Source organism: Lytechinus variegatus, chromosome 1 (assembly GCF_018143015.1).
Source record: "Lytechinus variegatus isolate NC3 chromosome 1, Lvar_3.0, whole genome shotgun sequence".
In the NCBI taxonomy this organism is placed as follows: Eukaryota; Metazoa; Echinodermata; class Echinoidea; order Temnopleuroida; family Toxopneustidae; genus Lytechinus; species Lytechinus variegatus.
The window spans coordinates 68,819,988-68,832,233 of NC_054740.1; the positions used below are offsets into that span (position 1 = coordinate 68,819,988).

Here is a 12,246-nt window from a genome sequence, read left to right on the forward strand (position 1 = left end):
AGAGGTGCCATCCTCTGAATGTTCAAACAATATCGATCATCACGTACACCTCCTTTGTGGAGAATATGGCAAACCTCATTTCGGCTCGAGATTTGGAAAATATGCGAGTTTCTGAAGAAAGAACAAATAGGGAGCGATCCTTATGAACGGTCCTGAATAATAATATAAGGACGTTCGGGTTTGAAAAAAGTTATAAAAATTTGGATCTGCCGAGGTTAATCTTCAAAATTACGCATCGTCATTTCTTTTAGTCTTTTTACGACTTTCATGATAAGATCGAAAAGATCTAACGGGTGAAATGACATAGGCATCATTCTGATGAAGACACTAAATTCATGTTATTTGCCCTTATGGATGCTTCTGATTGAAGATAAATCTCCGTATTGATACGCAAAGTCTAAATCTTCTTCGGCTCGGCTGTATCAGCTTGTGGTGGGTCAGCGTCTAGCTTGCATTTCACTAGTTCACATCTCCAATACTTATCCATCAATTCTCGAAGCTGTGGACACTCATTTTTCGTATGTCAGCAGAGAACAATGGAATTAAACGCAAATTCCACCTTTTCGAATGATGATTCTCATGATGCTAATTACGGAAGACCAGCTCACCCAACAGCATGGCTCGCTACCATTCCACTGCTTACATCTGTAATAAGTGCTGTGACCACGGTTGGCAACTTCATGGTAATTGTGGCATACTGTCGAGACCACCGCATCCGGTCAAGTGCGGCTAACCTGCTCATTTTAAATCTTGCATTCACGGACTTGACAGTGGGTGCCCTCTTGTGGCCCATCAATATCGTGTGGCTAATCAAATACTACTGGCCATTCGGTGAGATCCTCTGTAAAGTGTGGTTGGTCACTGACTACACTATGACAGCGATGTCCGTTTTAACCATGGTCCTGATAAGTTGGGATCGGTACTGTCTGTTAGCGATGGGAGTGAAATATCGGACAGTCCAGACTAAGAAGCGAATTGGGATCATCATCTGCTTTACATGGGCCGTTGAACTGCTTTGGTACATTTCCATGGCATTCGTGTGGAGTCCAATCACAGGACATTACGGGGTGGATTATGCAGTCGAGTGCGACTTGGAAACGAAGACTAGTCTTGCCATGACACTGATCCATAACACGATTCAGATCTATTTACCATTTGTAATCCTGATAGCATTGAACCTTGCTGTTTATTCCAATATCAAACGGAGATCTAGAGGGATCGTTGGGCAGAGTCCTGGGAATGAACTATCCACACTTCAGGCAGCTGAAGGAGATGGGTATCAAACAGCAGCAACCGCTCTAGATGGACAACGTAGGTCTACTCGTTCTGATTCACCAAGCACATCGGCAAATGCTGCTGACGCAAAGGCCAGCAAGGAAAAACCGAACGGAAGCTTATCAAACCATGAACCACACGCCAAGGATAAGAAAGAGTCGATATCGAAGGAACATACATTTGCCCGACATCGCAAAGCCGCCGTGGTTCTTGGTATCCTCGTAAGTTGTTTCCTCATCTGTTGGGTGCCTGTCCAGGTTACGAGTATAATGTACGCCATATGTGGCAACAACTGCGTTTCCTCGCTCAGCATTGATATCACAGCCACACTCGTTTGGGGAAACTCAATGTTAAATCCATTTATCTACGCTGCCACCAATAAGCAGTTTTGGCGGAACTTTCGGCGTTTTCTGCTCCGTGATTGCCGGCCCTGTGGATGGAAGCTATGTGGAGCTTAAAGTTTGGATATTAAATCAATTTTTATGAAAAAAGAATGAAACTTTCCCTTCTTCGTGTGAAATTTGCTTTAATCAGAGCAATTTTGCTTCTGAGACATTATTCTATCACTGAAAACTCAATACATTGTTAGAAGTGAAAGATTGTCTTGAATAGCGACAACATGAAAAATGCCTACATGTATAATATCATGACTGCATTTGGCGTAAACATCGTATGCCTTGGGTGTAAAAATGGGGCTTGAGAAATCATCTAAAAAAATACACTTTTAATCTTGATGTATTCTGATCTAAGAAAATTAAAATCATTTATTTTCCTTTAAAAGATTTTTTTTTTCATTTCGCATTTTTTCCATTTTTTTGAAACAAGATGTTTAAAGATTTCAAAGAATTTCAACAGATGTTTAAAATTTTAAATATGTTGTTGTTGTGGTAACGGGCTTAAAAACGAGCACTTTGTGTGTGAGGGTGGGTATGTGTGCATGATTGTTTCTTTTCTTATGTTTACCTTTTACATGTTTTATTTAATCAGGCAATCCTACAAGAGTTGATTTTACTTTCTTTTGAAAAGAGAGCTGATCTGATAATTAATTTCATTAATGTAGGTTATTTTGACCCACTAGTCTTTTTTTTATATGCGCAGGCCTATATTTGCATGTACATGTAACTATCTCTTGGAAAGCTAAATGACGTCCAAAGATACAAATGTTTCATGCCCATAGTTTGATTTCATACCAAAATACAAAATCCTTTCTGAATGTCGATCACGCATTGTGTTGTCAATTAATAATCTTTTAACGATTTCTCTCACATATTCATTTTGTTTGATTAATGGCTTCTACATAATTTGATTCATGCTTATATTTCTGGTCTATTCAAGCATATACTTTCATTTCGTTTGCCAAACACGCATGTGAGCAAGTTTGTAACGTACCTATATATCACTGTAAAAAACCCTGAATTTACAGAAAAAAGGAAGATTTTGCAGAAAGCAATAACGAAATCATTCTGTAAATTCATAAAACAGGAATTTTTTCTGCAATTTAACAGAACGGGTTTGTTTAAAAAGGGGAAAAGGTGTTTTATTAAAGGAAATTTGTAAGGTTCCATACACAAAATAGAAATTTCCTGTAATGTTACATGATATCCCATGATATAACGTAAGATTACGCAATCTGGTAAGATTATAGGTGTTCTCGAGACTCTGCTGCAGGAACTTCTTTTATTTTAAGGATCAATTGTCTAAAAGTGTATTACATGAAAAATCATATTCAGGCAGGAACCTGGGAACGATTTTTGTTGAAAAGCAATAAAAGAAAGGGAGTTTAAAAAAAATGAAGGTATATGGGTTACTATAAAGTGTATATTTTGACTGTATTTCTCCATTTTGCCACAACTAACAGAATTCCTGGGTTGCTGTTAATGGAGAAACCCCGATTCCCAGGACCATTGTATTCAAGTTCAGTAGTAAACAGTACAATGGAAATACATACATGTCAAAAGAAATGAACAGAAGTGAATCACAAAATTGAAAGATTTATCTTTATTGTGTGCGTTAAGTGTATGCAGATGAAAGCAACGAGGTGGTAGTGGACTTTGAAACGATGTAAAATACGGATGGCTGGAATAAACGCAATTCAGCAGCAATCCATGACGAACCTGGCTGACCTCGTCACGCAAGCCGCTATTTTGAGGGAAATAAATGATAAATGAAGGGTCTTTTATCAAAATTTATGGACTCGAATGTGTACACGCATTTGTTGACCGTGCTGTTGTTGTGACCTTTGGAAATTTGGAAATGTGGTATCATTTAAAAATGGCATAATAAAACTTGGATGTGTACTTCACTGGAGGGGGCCCGCGGGGGGCCCGTAATTTAGCGATGGTGGGGGGGGGTTAGAGGGCCATGGTGTAAGTTATATAGGGCCATATGCTGGGGGCATTAACAATCCTCCCTTGTCATACTTGTTAATACCATGAATAACCTTGGTTGTAACTTGTAACTCGTTGTTTCAGCAGATGATAATTCAATTTGAACATGTTGAATAGGCGTAGTTAATAGGTGATCAGATTATGGTACCATTGCTGTTGAAATCATATATATCGTCACTCTCTGTGACGGTAAAGTTATTTTTATTAGTCAATACCCCCGCTGCCCGACTGACAATAGACCCGATGAACAACACCCGGTCGCCTCGTCATAAGGCCTTTAATTTCTCTTTATAACGAAAACGACCTTCACCGTTTAGCAATGGAGTCGTCTGAAGAGCTGGATACATGGCGCTACGTTATAATGTTAGCCAAGTTTATGATGCATTTCCTTCACATTGGACTAATAAGATCACTATCAGTTCTCATTCCCTATCTCGCCTTTCAACTGGACATGGAATACTCAACTTCTGGATTCCTGGTTACACTGCAGGCTGGCATATACTACATCGCGTGTAAGATTCTTCTCCTGATTATTATTTTTAATCGAGCCCCTCTATATCTTAGCTCCAAGTCGTGTATTCGGAATTACGAAAACGAAACTAGGGCGAGTCTCACCTGCAAAGAAGAAGTGAGACATAACTAGGCGCCGTTTTTCCGACGGCAGCGGCGGGGTTGTGACGGTGTCGTCCACATTGAAATCTTGACCAAGATTAGGTTTGTGAAATATCATCATAACTTTCCAAATATATGGATCTATTTTACGAAACTTGGAAAAAAAACAGCCATCAAACATCACTGATCAACATAAAACAGATCCATACACTTGCAAATTCATGATGGTATGTTCAAGATTTCAATCGGTTGACGACACTGTCGCTTTCCTGCCGCCGCCGTCGGAAAGCGGCGCTTATGTCTCACTTCTTCTATGCAGGTGAGACGAAAATCGCCCCAGTCTCATTTTTTAATCGTAATCTGGAATACACGACTTGGAGCTATATGCTCTTGAGGGGGAGATCCATCGATTTGCTCTGGATTACCACTGAGAGGCAGCACTATATCCTGTAGCCATTCGCTTGTTACAGCGGCCCATTTTGTTTATGTATATGTATGTTTATATATATATGTGTGTGTGTGTGAGCAAAAAATCTTGACACCTCAGAAATCCCCAATTAAAGAAAATAATGTCATGAACGCATCCTCCTTATATATGGATGGAAAGGGTATCTTCTCCCAAATAATTTTATACCATATCTATGTGGTATCTCTTCACACTTTGACAATCAGTGGGTAATTCTTTGTAATGATGTGAATTTTGATCTGCGCCAAAGTATTACTGCCTTAAAAATTAACGTTGACCCGAAAATGACCCTTGACCTTAACATGTGAGCCTCGACTGCAGAATAATATGCAGGTCCACTAATGAAAAAGTTTGGTTGAAAAGTGATTTATCATTGCGGAGTTATGTGTCATAAGAGAGTCTTGCAAATAAATGTTAACGATGACCTAAAGAATGACGTTTGACCTTCCCATGTGACCTCTAACTGCAGCATAATCTGCAGGTCCCCTAAGTACATCTACCATCCAAGTTTAGTTAAAAAGTTACTAACGGAGTGTCATATTATGGACGGACGACATTTGAATGCCTTCTTCTCGCCATCACCTCTGGTGGGCGAGACAAAAACGGAAAGTGTAAAGAGAAAACGAGCCAACCTTCCGAATAGGAACTCATTATATATGCTATAAATATTAATGTTGACCATTAAACTTTGGGTGCTGTTTTGTCGTGTTTTTTCCCTCGGGTGGGGATATTGACTGAAGAAATGACTATCAACTGACTTACCAAACGGACTGGGGATGGACAAGACTAGCTCACTGAATATTTATCTTTTTTATAGAATAGCTAGCCCCCTCACCTTTCATGTTATGTCGGACATATTATCAGTTACATTTTAAAATCTTGTGATCCACTTGAAACCATCTGTCTGTGACAGTGTGGGTTAGATTTTTCCGTCAGTTCTTATCAAATGCAAGCAATATGCCTATAACAATACAAATGCCCGAATACGGCCCCAGGATATTTTTATTGGCGATATTAGACCTTGAATATTGACAACAAACTTCTCAATGCTGCGTCAAGATTTTGCAAGTTCCAGGTCTATCACTTCTCTTTTGGTTAATCCCATTCTTGTAAGTACTCTTTATCTAGATTTCTGATGTATTTCGAAGGCCTGTTTTGAATTTAACGTTTTTTTTTCTTTATCTAGGTCCAGCAAGTTGTTATTTGGCTCATAAGTTTGGTTGTCGCCGTGTAACCGTCATCAGTTGTTTCCTATCTACAATATCCCTCTTAGCAGGATCATTCAGTCAATCAGCAACCTTTCTTGGTTGTTCATATTTCTTAACAGGTAAGTAATTCACGATTAACTAAACCTCGTGCACTCTAAAAGCAAGAGCTATCATGCTCCTCTCGAAGTGAAATGAGGGACTAGTCCTTTTCGAGTGAGTTGTATGCATCTTTAGAGAATTGATATTACCTTTATTTCGAGTGAAAGTGTCTGAAAGAGTCGACCGTTCACTCCAGGAGCTATAACGCACTGTGTACGGATGTACAATTAATCCGGACAGTTAATTTCAAAGGGATTGGTCCCTGGTGTCACTCCGTTATTGAGTGTGATTATAAAGTGGATTCTTTTTTGCGATCTGACCCCTTATTAGTTTTAATGAAACAAAAGTAGCAGGTATGTATTCGAGACTGACACTTCCGTGTCACAAGGCCGTTCGAGAAAGCCTTCTTCCGTAGACTTTACACAATAGTTGGGCCAAGCCCGAGGCAAAGGCTGACGAAATCTGGCCTCGAGGCCATCCTCGACTATATAGCTACATTCCTACAAAAAAGTTAACGAAATATTCAACGATTTTTTTTTCGATAATCCAAGAATGAATAACACACAAAAAAGATTTTTTTATTCTAAATGTAATATGAGAGCCTTAGTGGTTCTGAATCTCGCCTTGTACTCAGAGGGTCTCGTGTTCGATTCCCATCACGACATAGCGTCCTTTGGCAAGGCATTAATCCACATCTTCCCTTTCTTCACCAAGGTGCTAAATGGGTTTGTTCGATCGTCGTTACCAACAGATCACTTTGAGAATATGTCTTAGATTAAAATACACTGTTCTCAATGTATTCAAATCTTTATTTTTCATTTTTCATTCAACATATTCAGGTCTTTTCTCTTCTCCATTGAGGCAAATGTCGAATGAAATGCTTCCTCAACATTACGGAAAACATGGATATGGATTTGCGCAGACGGTCACACAGTTGGGCAGTCAGGTTGGCAGTTTCTTGATGCCATACATCATAGTTTTTACTCTTGATGCTTATGGGGTGAGAGGAAGCCTATTTTTCCTAAGTGCAATGGTGTTTCATGGCGTACCCATAGCGGCGACATTACGTCCCCCGCGACTTCCACAAGGCCCATCTGAAACGAACAGTTCTATCCGAGGAGATGGCGATGGACCAGAACTCGAGCCACTTCAAACTGGTGACGAATTAGAGAGCCCTACTAGTAAAGAAGAAAGTGTGGATTTAGAGAATGACAATGGCCTAAAGAAAAAAGAAGACCAAATTCCTCAGCACTTAAAGGTCGATATGTTTCGAAGTATGATTCATCAAACCTTTGATTTTTTCAAAGAGGAACTTGTTTTTACATTTCTCCTCCTTCCATGCCAGATTTTGTTCGACATAACTTTCGCTGGCTGGGAAGTGTTCCTCTTCTCCTATGGGATCACTGAAGGATTGTCCAAAGATAAAGCCGTTTATACGGTGATGATGGGTTCTATTGGCGGGTTAGTCGGACGCTTTTCATTAATAGCAATCCTCTACAAATTTCCTTTAGTGACTTTGTATCTGGTTGCATTGAACATGGGTATAGTGTCCGTCACGCTCTTAGTATACCCCATCAATTCCTCGCTCACCTATTTGGCCATTTGTTCTTTTTTTGCCGGGTTCGGTTTCTTCAATGCCTTTTCATCTTTTTACGGTGCTGTCTCTCTTCTGGTGGGGAAGGATAATTTCCCAAAGGCCATTGCTTGTTCCCTCATGCTATGTGGAATTTCATATTTATTATCCGGAATACTAACAGGTATGTGAATCTTGAATGCATTTGCAATATCATAAGGAAACTTCCACTTAGTATAATTTAGTGCTCGATAATCAGAATGACAAATAATGCGTTTCCTAGGGAAAGTGAAATAGGCCGACTCAAATCACAATGGAGTCTCTATTGAGGGTCCGTGATTCGTCCGTTAATCTGGACAAAATTAATGACATCTTCGCTATTTTTCCTAAGCTCGGAAATGTCGGACTAAACTGACGTTTCGATTCACCGACGCTTGAAAAAGACTTCATTGTGATTTGGCTTACATACTGAATGCATTTACTGCGTTATATTTTATTCATTTTGCGCCGCTGTGCGGAAACTCCCAATTTATTGATAAACATCATAAAACCCCGATGAAATTATACCGCAGTTCAAATGTACAAGGATCAGTGTTTAGTCCATTTTTTTTAAGTGATGTAAAAATAAAAAACTCATTACTTACAATTGCAATAAATTATGTCGAGAAATCACTTAACAAATATCATGAACATGTATGGGATCCTTTTACGAAAGTCTCGTGTCTATAGCAATTCATAGAAAACTCGTACTTGTTGAATATTGTTATTAAAAATAATATCTTCTAGATTGAGCTATTGTTTTCTTTGCTTTGACCCGTTCCCATTAATTGTCTTAATTCTCGGTTGATCATGTCAAATAAATATTGTGGGTCCTTATGGGGAAAGAATATATTTCAGTCGTCTGCAAAAAAACAAAACAAATGATATAGTACTTATAGATATACAGAAGTTTAAACGAGAAAATAAGCGGACCGTAAATTGAGCCCTGTGGGACATAATATTTCAATCTGTATTGATATTCAAATGTCATGGATCAATTTCTAATCTACAATATTTAGAAAGCAAGACTATATCGTTGTGACAATTATTTGATGTATGTTTCTAATTCAAATGCTCTCTCTTTTCTTTCTTTCAGGTTCTATGTACGATTTGTTTGGTTCATACCGGGCTGTCTTCCGTGTCTTAGGAATCATGTCAGGTGCCGCTAGTTCGGCAATCACTATTTATATCTGTGTTGACTATTCTAGAAACAAAAATAAGTCGCTTTGATGTTATACTTATGTCACTTTTGTTTACCCCTGTCAGTTTAACACTTGACATTTCCACCGAACGGGCCTTTCTGACATGGAAGATAATCGTACCCTTTCTTATGTATATTATAGATTTCTTTTAGACCTATAATGTTTGACGTCAACACTCGCATTTTTCGAATGTACAGGTATGCCTTGAAAATCATAACAATGAATGCATCACTTATGTACCTTATGCACATAAGATTCAAGATTCAACTTCCAGTGTGTCTCACGACACACATGTATAGTGTTTAGTAGAAAACAAACAAAGTCTGTGATTCGGGGGGGGGGGGCGCTTTGGGTCTAATGCCTCTCCCCTTCAAAAGATGAAGAGCTCTCTTTCAAAAGGGGTTAGGTCCATTTTTCATCAAATTTGATTTTTATGTCTCAATGAATAGATTTTTAGGAGCTGATACAAAAAAAGTTGAAATCCCCATTAAAAAAGTGAACTAAAATGGCAAAGAAAAATCACTTTTTTTTCAAAAGGGGTAAGGTCCATTTCAGTTTGGTTGCAAAAGGGATTAGGCCCACGCAGAATTGTTTGGGAAAATAATATCTTAAAAAATATGAAGACAGGTAGATTTCTTTTGTACCCAAATTTATGTTCTCATGGTAGGGTATCATGAAAATTCTGTTTCGCATAAGAATTTGCAATATGGAGAAATAAAAAATGACTTTCTTGGAGTGGACCTAACCCCTTTTGCAACCAAACTCTTCTAAAGAACTCATTTGTCAAAAGAGGTTCGGTCAGGTTTTCATAAATTTTATTGTTTTCTGTCTCTAAACCTCAAAATTGTTAGTCGCTCTGATGATACTAAAGAAAATGAAATGAAAACGTGAATGAAAATGGCAAAGTAAAATCACTTGTTTAACCAAGGGAGATTGAATTCATTTCAGTTAGCTTGCAAAAGGGTTTAGGTCCCACAATAATTTTCAAAAAAATATATAGAAAAAAATTAAGACAGGTAGATTTCTTTTATACCCAATTTCATGTTCACATGATAGGGTAATACATCATGACAATTTAGTTTCTCATAAGAATATTGCAATAAGTGAGAATAAAAACATGGCTTTTCTCGGAATGGTCCAAAGTGGACCTAACTCATTTTGCAACTAAACTCTTCAAATGTAAAGTGAAATGACACACTGAATATGTTCCATCAAAACACACACACCCTCACGCAACCCCACGCACAACCCAACATGACGCCACATTCCCTCACACGCTATAAACAGGTATACTATTCGTATCCCTACTATTCCGTACGAGGGTCGTAGGTTCGAATCCTAGCAATGGCGTGTTTTCCTTCAGCAAGAGATTTATCCACACTGTGGTACACTCGACCCAGGTGAGTTGAATGGCTACCCTGCAGGATTATTTCTTTGAATGCAGGAGCGCTGAAAGGCAGCTCGAGCTAAAGCCGGGGTAATAATAACAAAGTGCCTCGGAATAGATTGTTTCTCGATAGATGGCGCTATGTGGAGCGTTGTGGCCCAGTGGATTAGTCTCCGGACTTTGAAACAGAGGGTCGTGGGTTCAAATCCCAGCCATGGCGTAATTTCCTTCAGCAAGAAATTCATCCACTGTGTGCTGCACTCGACCCAGGTGATGTAAATGGGTACCGGCAGGAAGTAATTCCTCAAAAAGCTGTGTGCGCCTTAATCGGTTGCCTAGCTTAGCCGGGGTAATAATAAAAGCAGTGCCTTTTTAAAGCGCCATGAGCACCGAAAGGTGGACCTGTGCGCTATATAAGTAGCCACCATTATTATTATTATTATTATAAAAATGCCTATTATTATCATTTGTCATTATTACTTTCTCTATATTATTCAGTTTCTATGATATTCTCTTCGTGTTTTGTGTAAGTTACCGATATTAAACTGTAATATTGATCGTTATATGTTCATTCAGATACACGTATGTAATTGGTAGATTGTACACGACAGGTCTTTCCACTATATTCGTATGCATATACTACATGTTATGAACACGGGTCTGAAAAGTAGCCCTTTTATGACATGCTATGCTACAATTGACTATTTCGTATATTCCCTTTGCTCTGCTTTCTTATGTGTTCTTTTAATGTGTTTTCTTGTATGTTATTACTTACTTGTACCCATGTACCTATGTAATAGAAATCTAGCATGTACTGAAACAAACAAAGTCTTTTCATTCTCCTCATATTTTAGATCCTTGATCCTTTAATTATCCTTAATTTCTACAAAAGAGCTTTCAGATGTAAGCCCACTGGACCTCCATTTATCGGTATTTTTTCCTTCATATTCAGTTCAAACATAGGCTGCATAAAAATGGAAATGATACTTAATCTCTCTTGATTGCTCTGTCAGATTTCCTTGTTTCTTATAAATGTGCAATATGAGTAAGGTAGTAGAAATAACAATGATGATGATAATGTTAATAGTAATGATAATAGGAGAAGTGGTCTCAGAGTATCAGTAATATTAGTAGAAAGGATGATAATTTTGATAATGCATGATAAAAATAAAAACATAAAAATATGAATGGTACAAACAATGTTATTAACAATAATGTGATTATAAAAAACAACTTAAGGTTGATGACGATTAAATCATTTACCTTTATACGTGCATATAATTATAACTATAAGTTAATTCTAGACTATCACATTGTATTCTATATTTGGTGCTGAGATCACTGATGATCAAAAGCTTGACGAATAAAGGAGTATACGAAGCTCCGACCGCCCATAGTCGAGTACTCTTAGCGTGGTGTTTTGCACTATTAATATGTGGATTTTTGTGTGTATATATATGTGTGTGTGTATGTATATATATATATATATATATATATATATATATATATGGCGTGATTTTCTTCAGCAAGTAATTGATACACACTGTGACGCACTCAACCCAGGTTAGGTGATTTGTTACCAGCAGTCTTGCCGCCTTATATAAGAGTTACCCTCAGTTTAAAACATTATGTATCTAAATAAATAGGGTAAAATTCACATTAAAAAAATATTGAATTCTTATTCTAAATTCATAAATATTTTGTAAATATGGCTTTATGCACACCGTTATGAATATCCAATATGTAGACTACTGCATGTTCCTTATGTTATTACATAAAATCCCAATTCTTCATATTTTCATACATGTGTGTATGATAGGTCTCGCTTGCAACAAAATGGGTTGCAGAAATGATTTTCTTACCCATTTATTTTGGCGGCCAAAATTTGAATAAATACAATTTCATATGATAAAATATGAAATATAAAATATGGGGATACGACATAATCGGCCTGTAATTTACATTTTCATGAAGAAATGTATAAAGTGTTCTACCAAC

At 37.8% G+C, this 12,246-nt stretch overlaps 2 protein-coding genes across 2 annotated transcripts; both read left to right on the plus strand.

Annotated features, from left to right (window-relative positions):
• Positions 1-216: 216 nt before the first annotated feature.
• Positions 217-1,995, plus strand: LOC121406519 (histamine H2 receptor-like). Its single transcript, XM_041597530.1, has one exon. The coding sequence runs from the start codon at positions 537-539 to the stop codon at positions 1,731-1,733; it is 1,197 nt and encodes a 398-aa protein (XP_041453464.1). The 5' UTR covers positions 217-536; the 3' UTR covers positions 1,734-1,995.
• Positions 1,996-3,973: 1,978 nt separating this feature from the next.
• LOC121406520 (monocarboxylate transporter 7-like) lies at positions 3,974-9,311 on the plus strand. The gene is made up of 4 exons (XM_041597531.1): positions 3,974-4,174; positions 5,927-6,067; positions 6,887-7,804; positions 8,756-9,311. The coding sequence occupies exons 1-4, from the start codon at positions 3,982-3,984 to the stop codon at positions 8,887-8,889; spliced, it is 1,386 nt and encodes a 461-aa protein (XP_041453465.1). The 5' UTR covers positions 3,974-3,981; the 3' UTR covers positions 8,890-9,311.
• Positions 9,312-12,246: the final 2,935 nt, after the last annotated feature.

What these genes read in the sequence shown, in the direction of transcription:
- LOC121406519 (XM_041597530.1), top strand. Translation starts at nt 537, where the DNA reads ATGGAATTAAACGCAAATTCCACCTTTTCGAATGATGATTCTCATGAT.
- LOC121406520 (XM_041597531.1), top strand. Translation starts at nt 3,982, where the DNA reads ATGGAGTCGTCTGAAGAGCTGGATACATGGCGCTACGTTATAATGTTA. An exon ending in TTGTTCATATTTCTTAACAG is followed by an intron (nt 6,068 to 6,886) that starts GTAAGTAATTCA and finishes CAACATATTCAG; the next exon opens with GTCTTTTCTCTTCTCCATTG. An exon ending in ATTATCCGGAATACTAACAG is followed by an intron (nt 7,805 to 8,755) that starts GTATGTGAATCT and finishes TCTTTCTTTCAG; the next exon opens with GTTCTATGTACGATTTGTTT.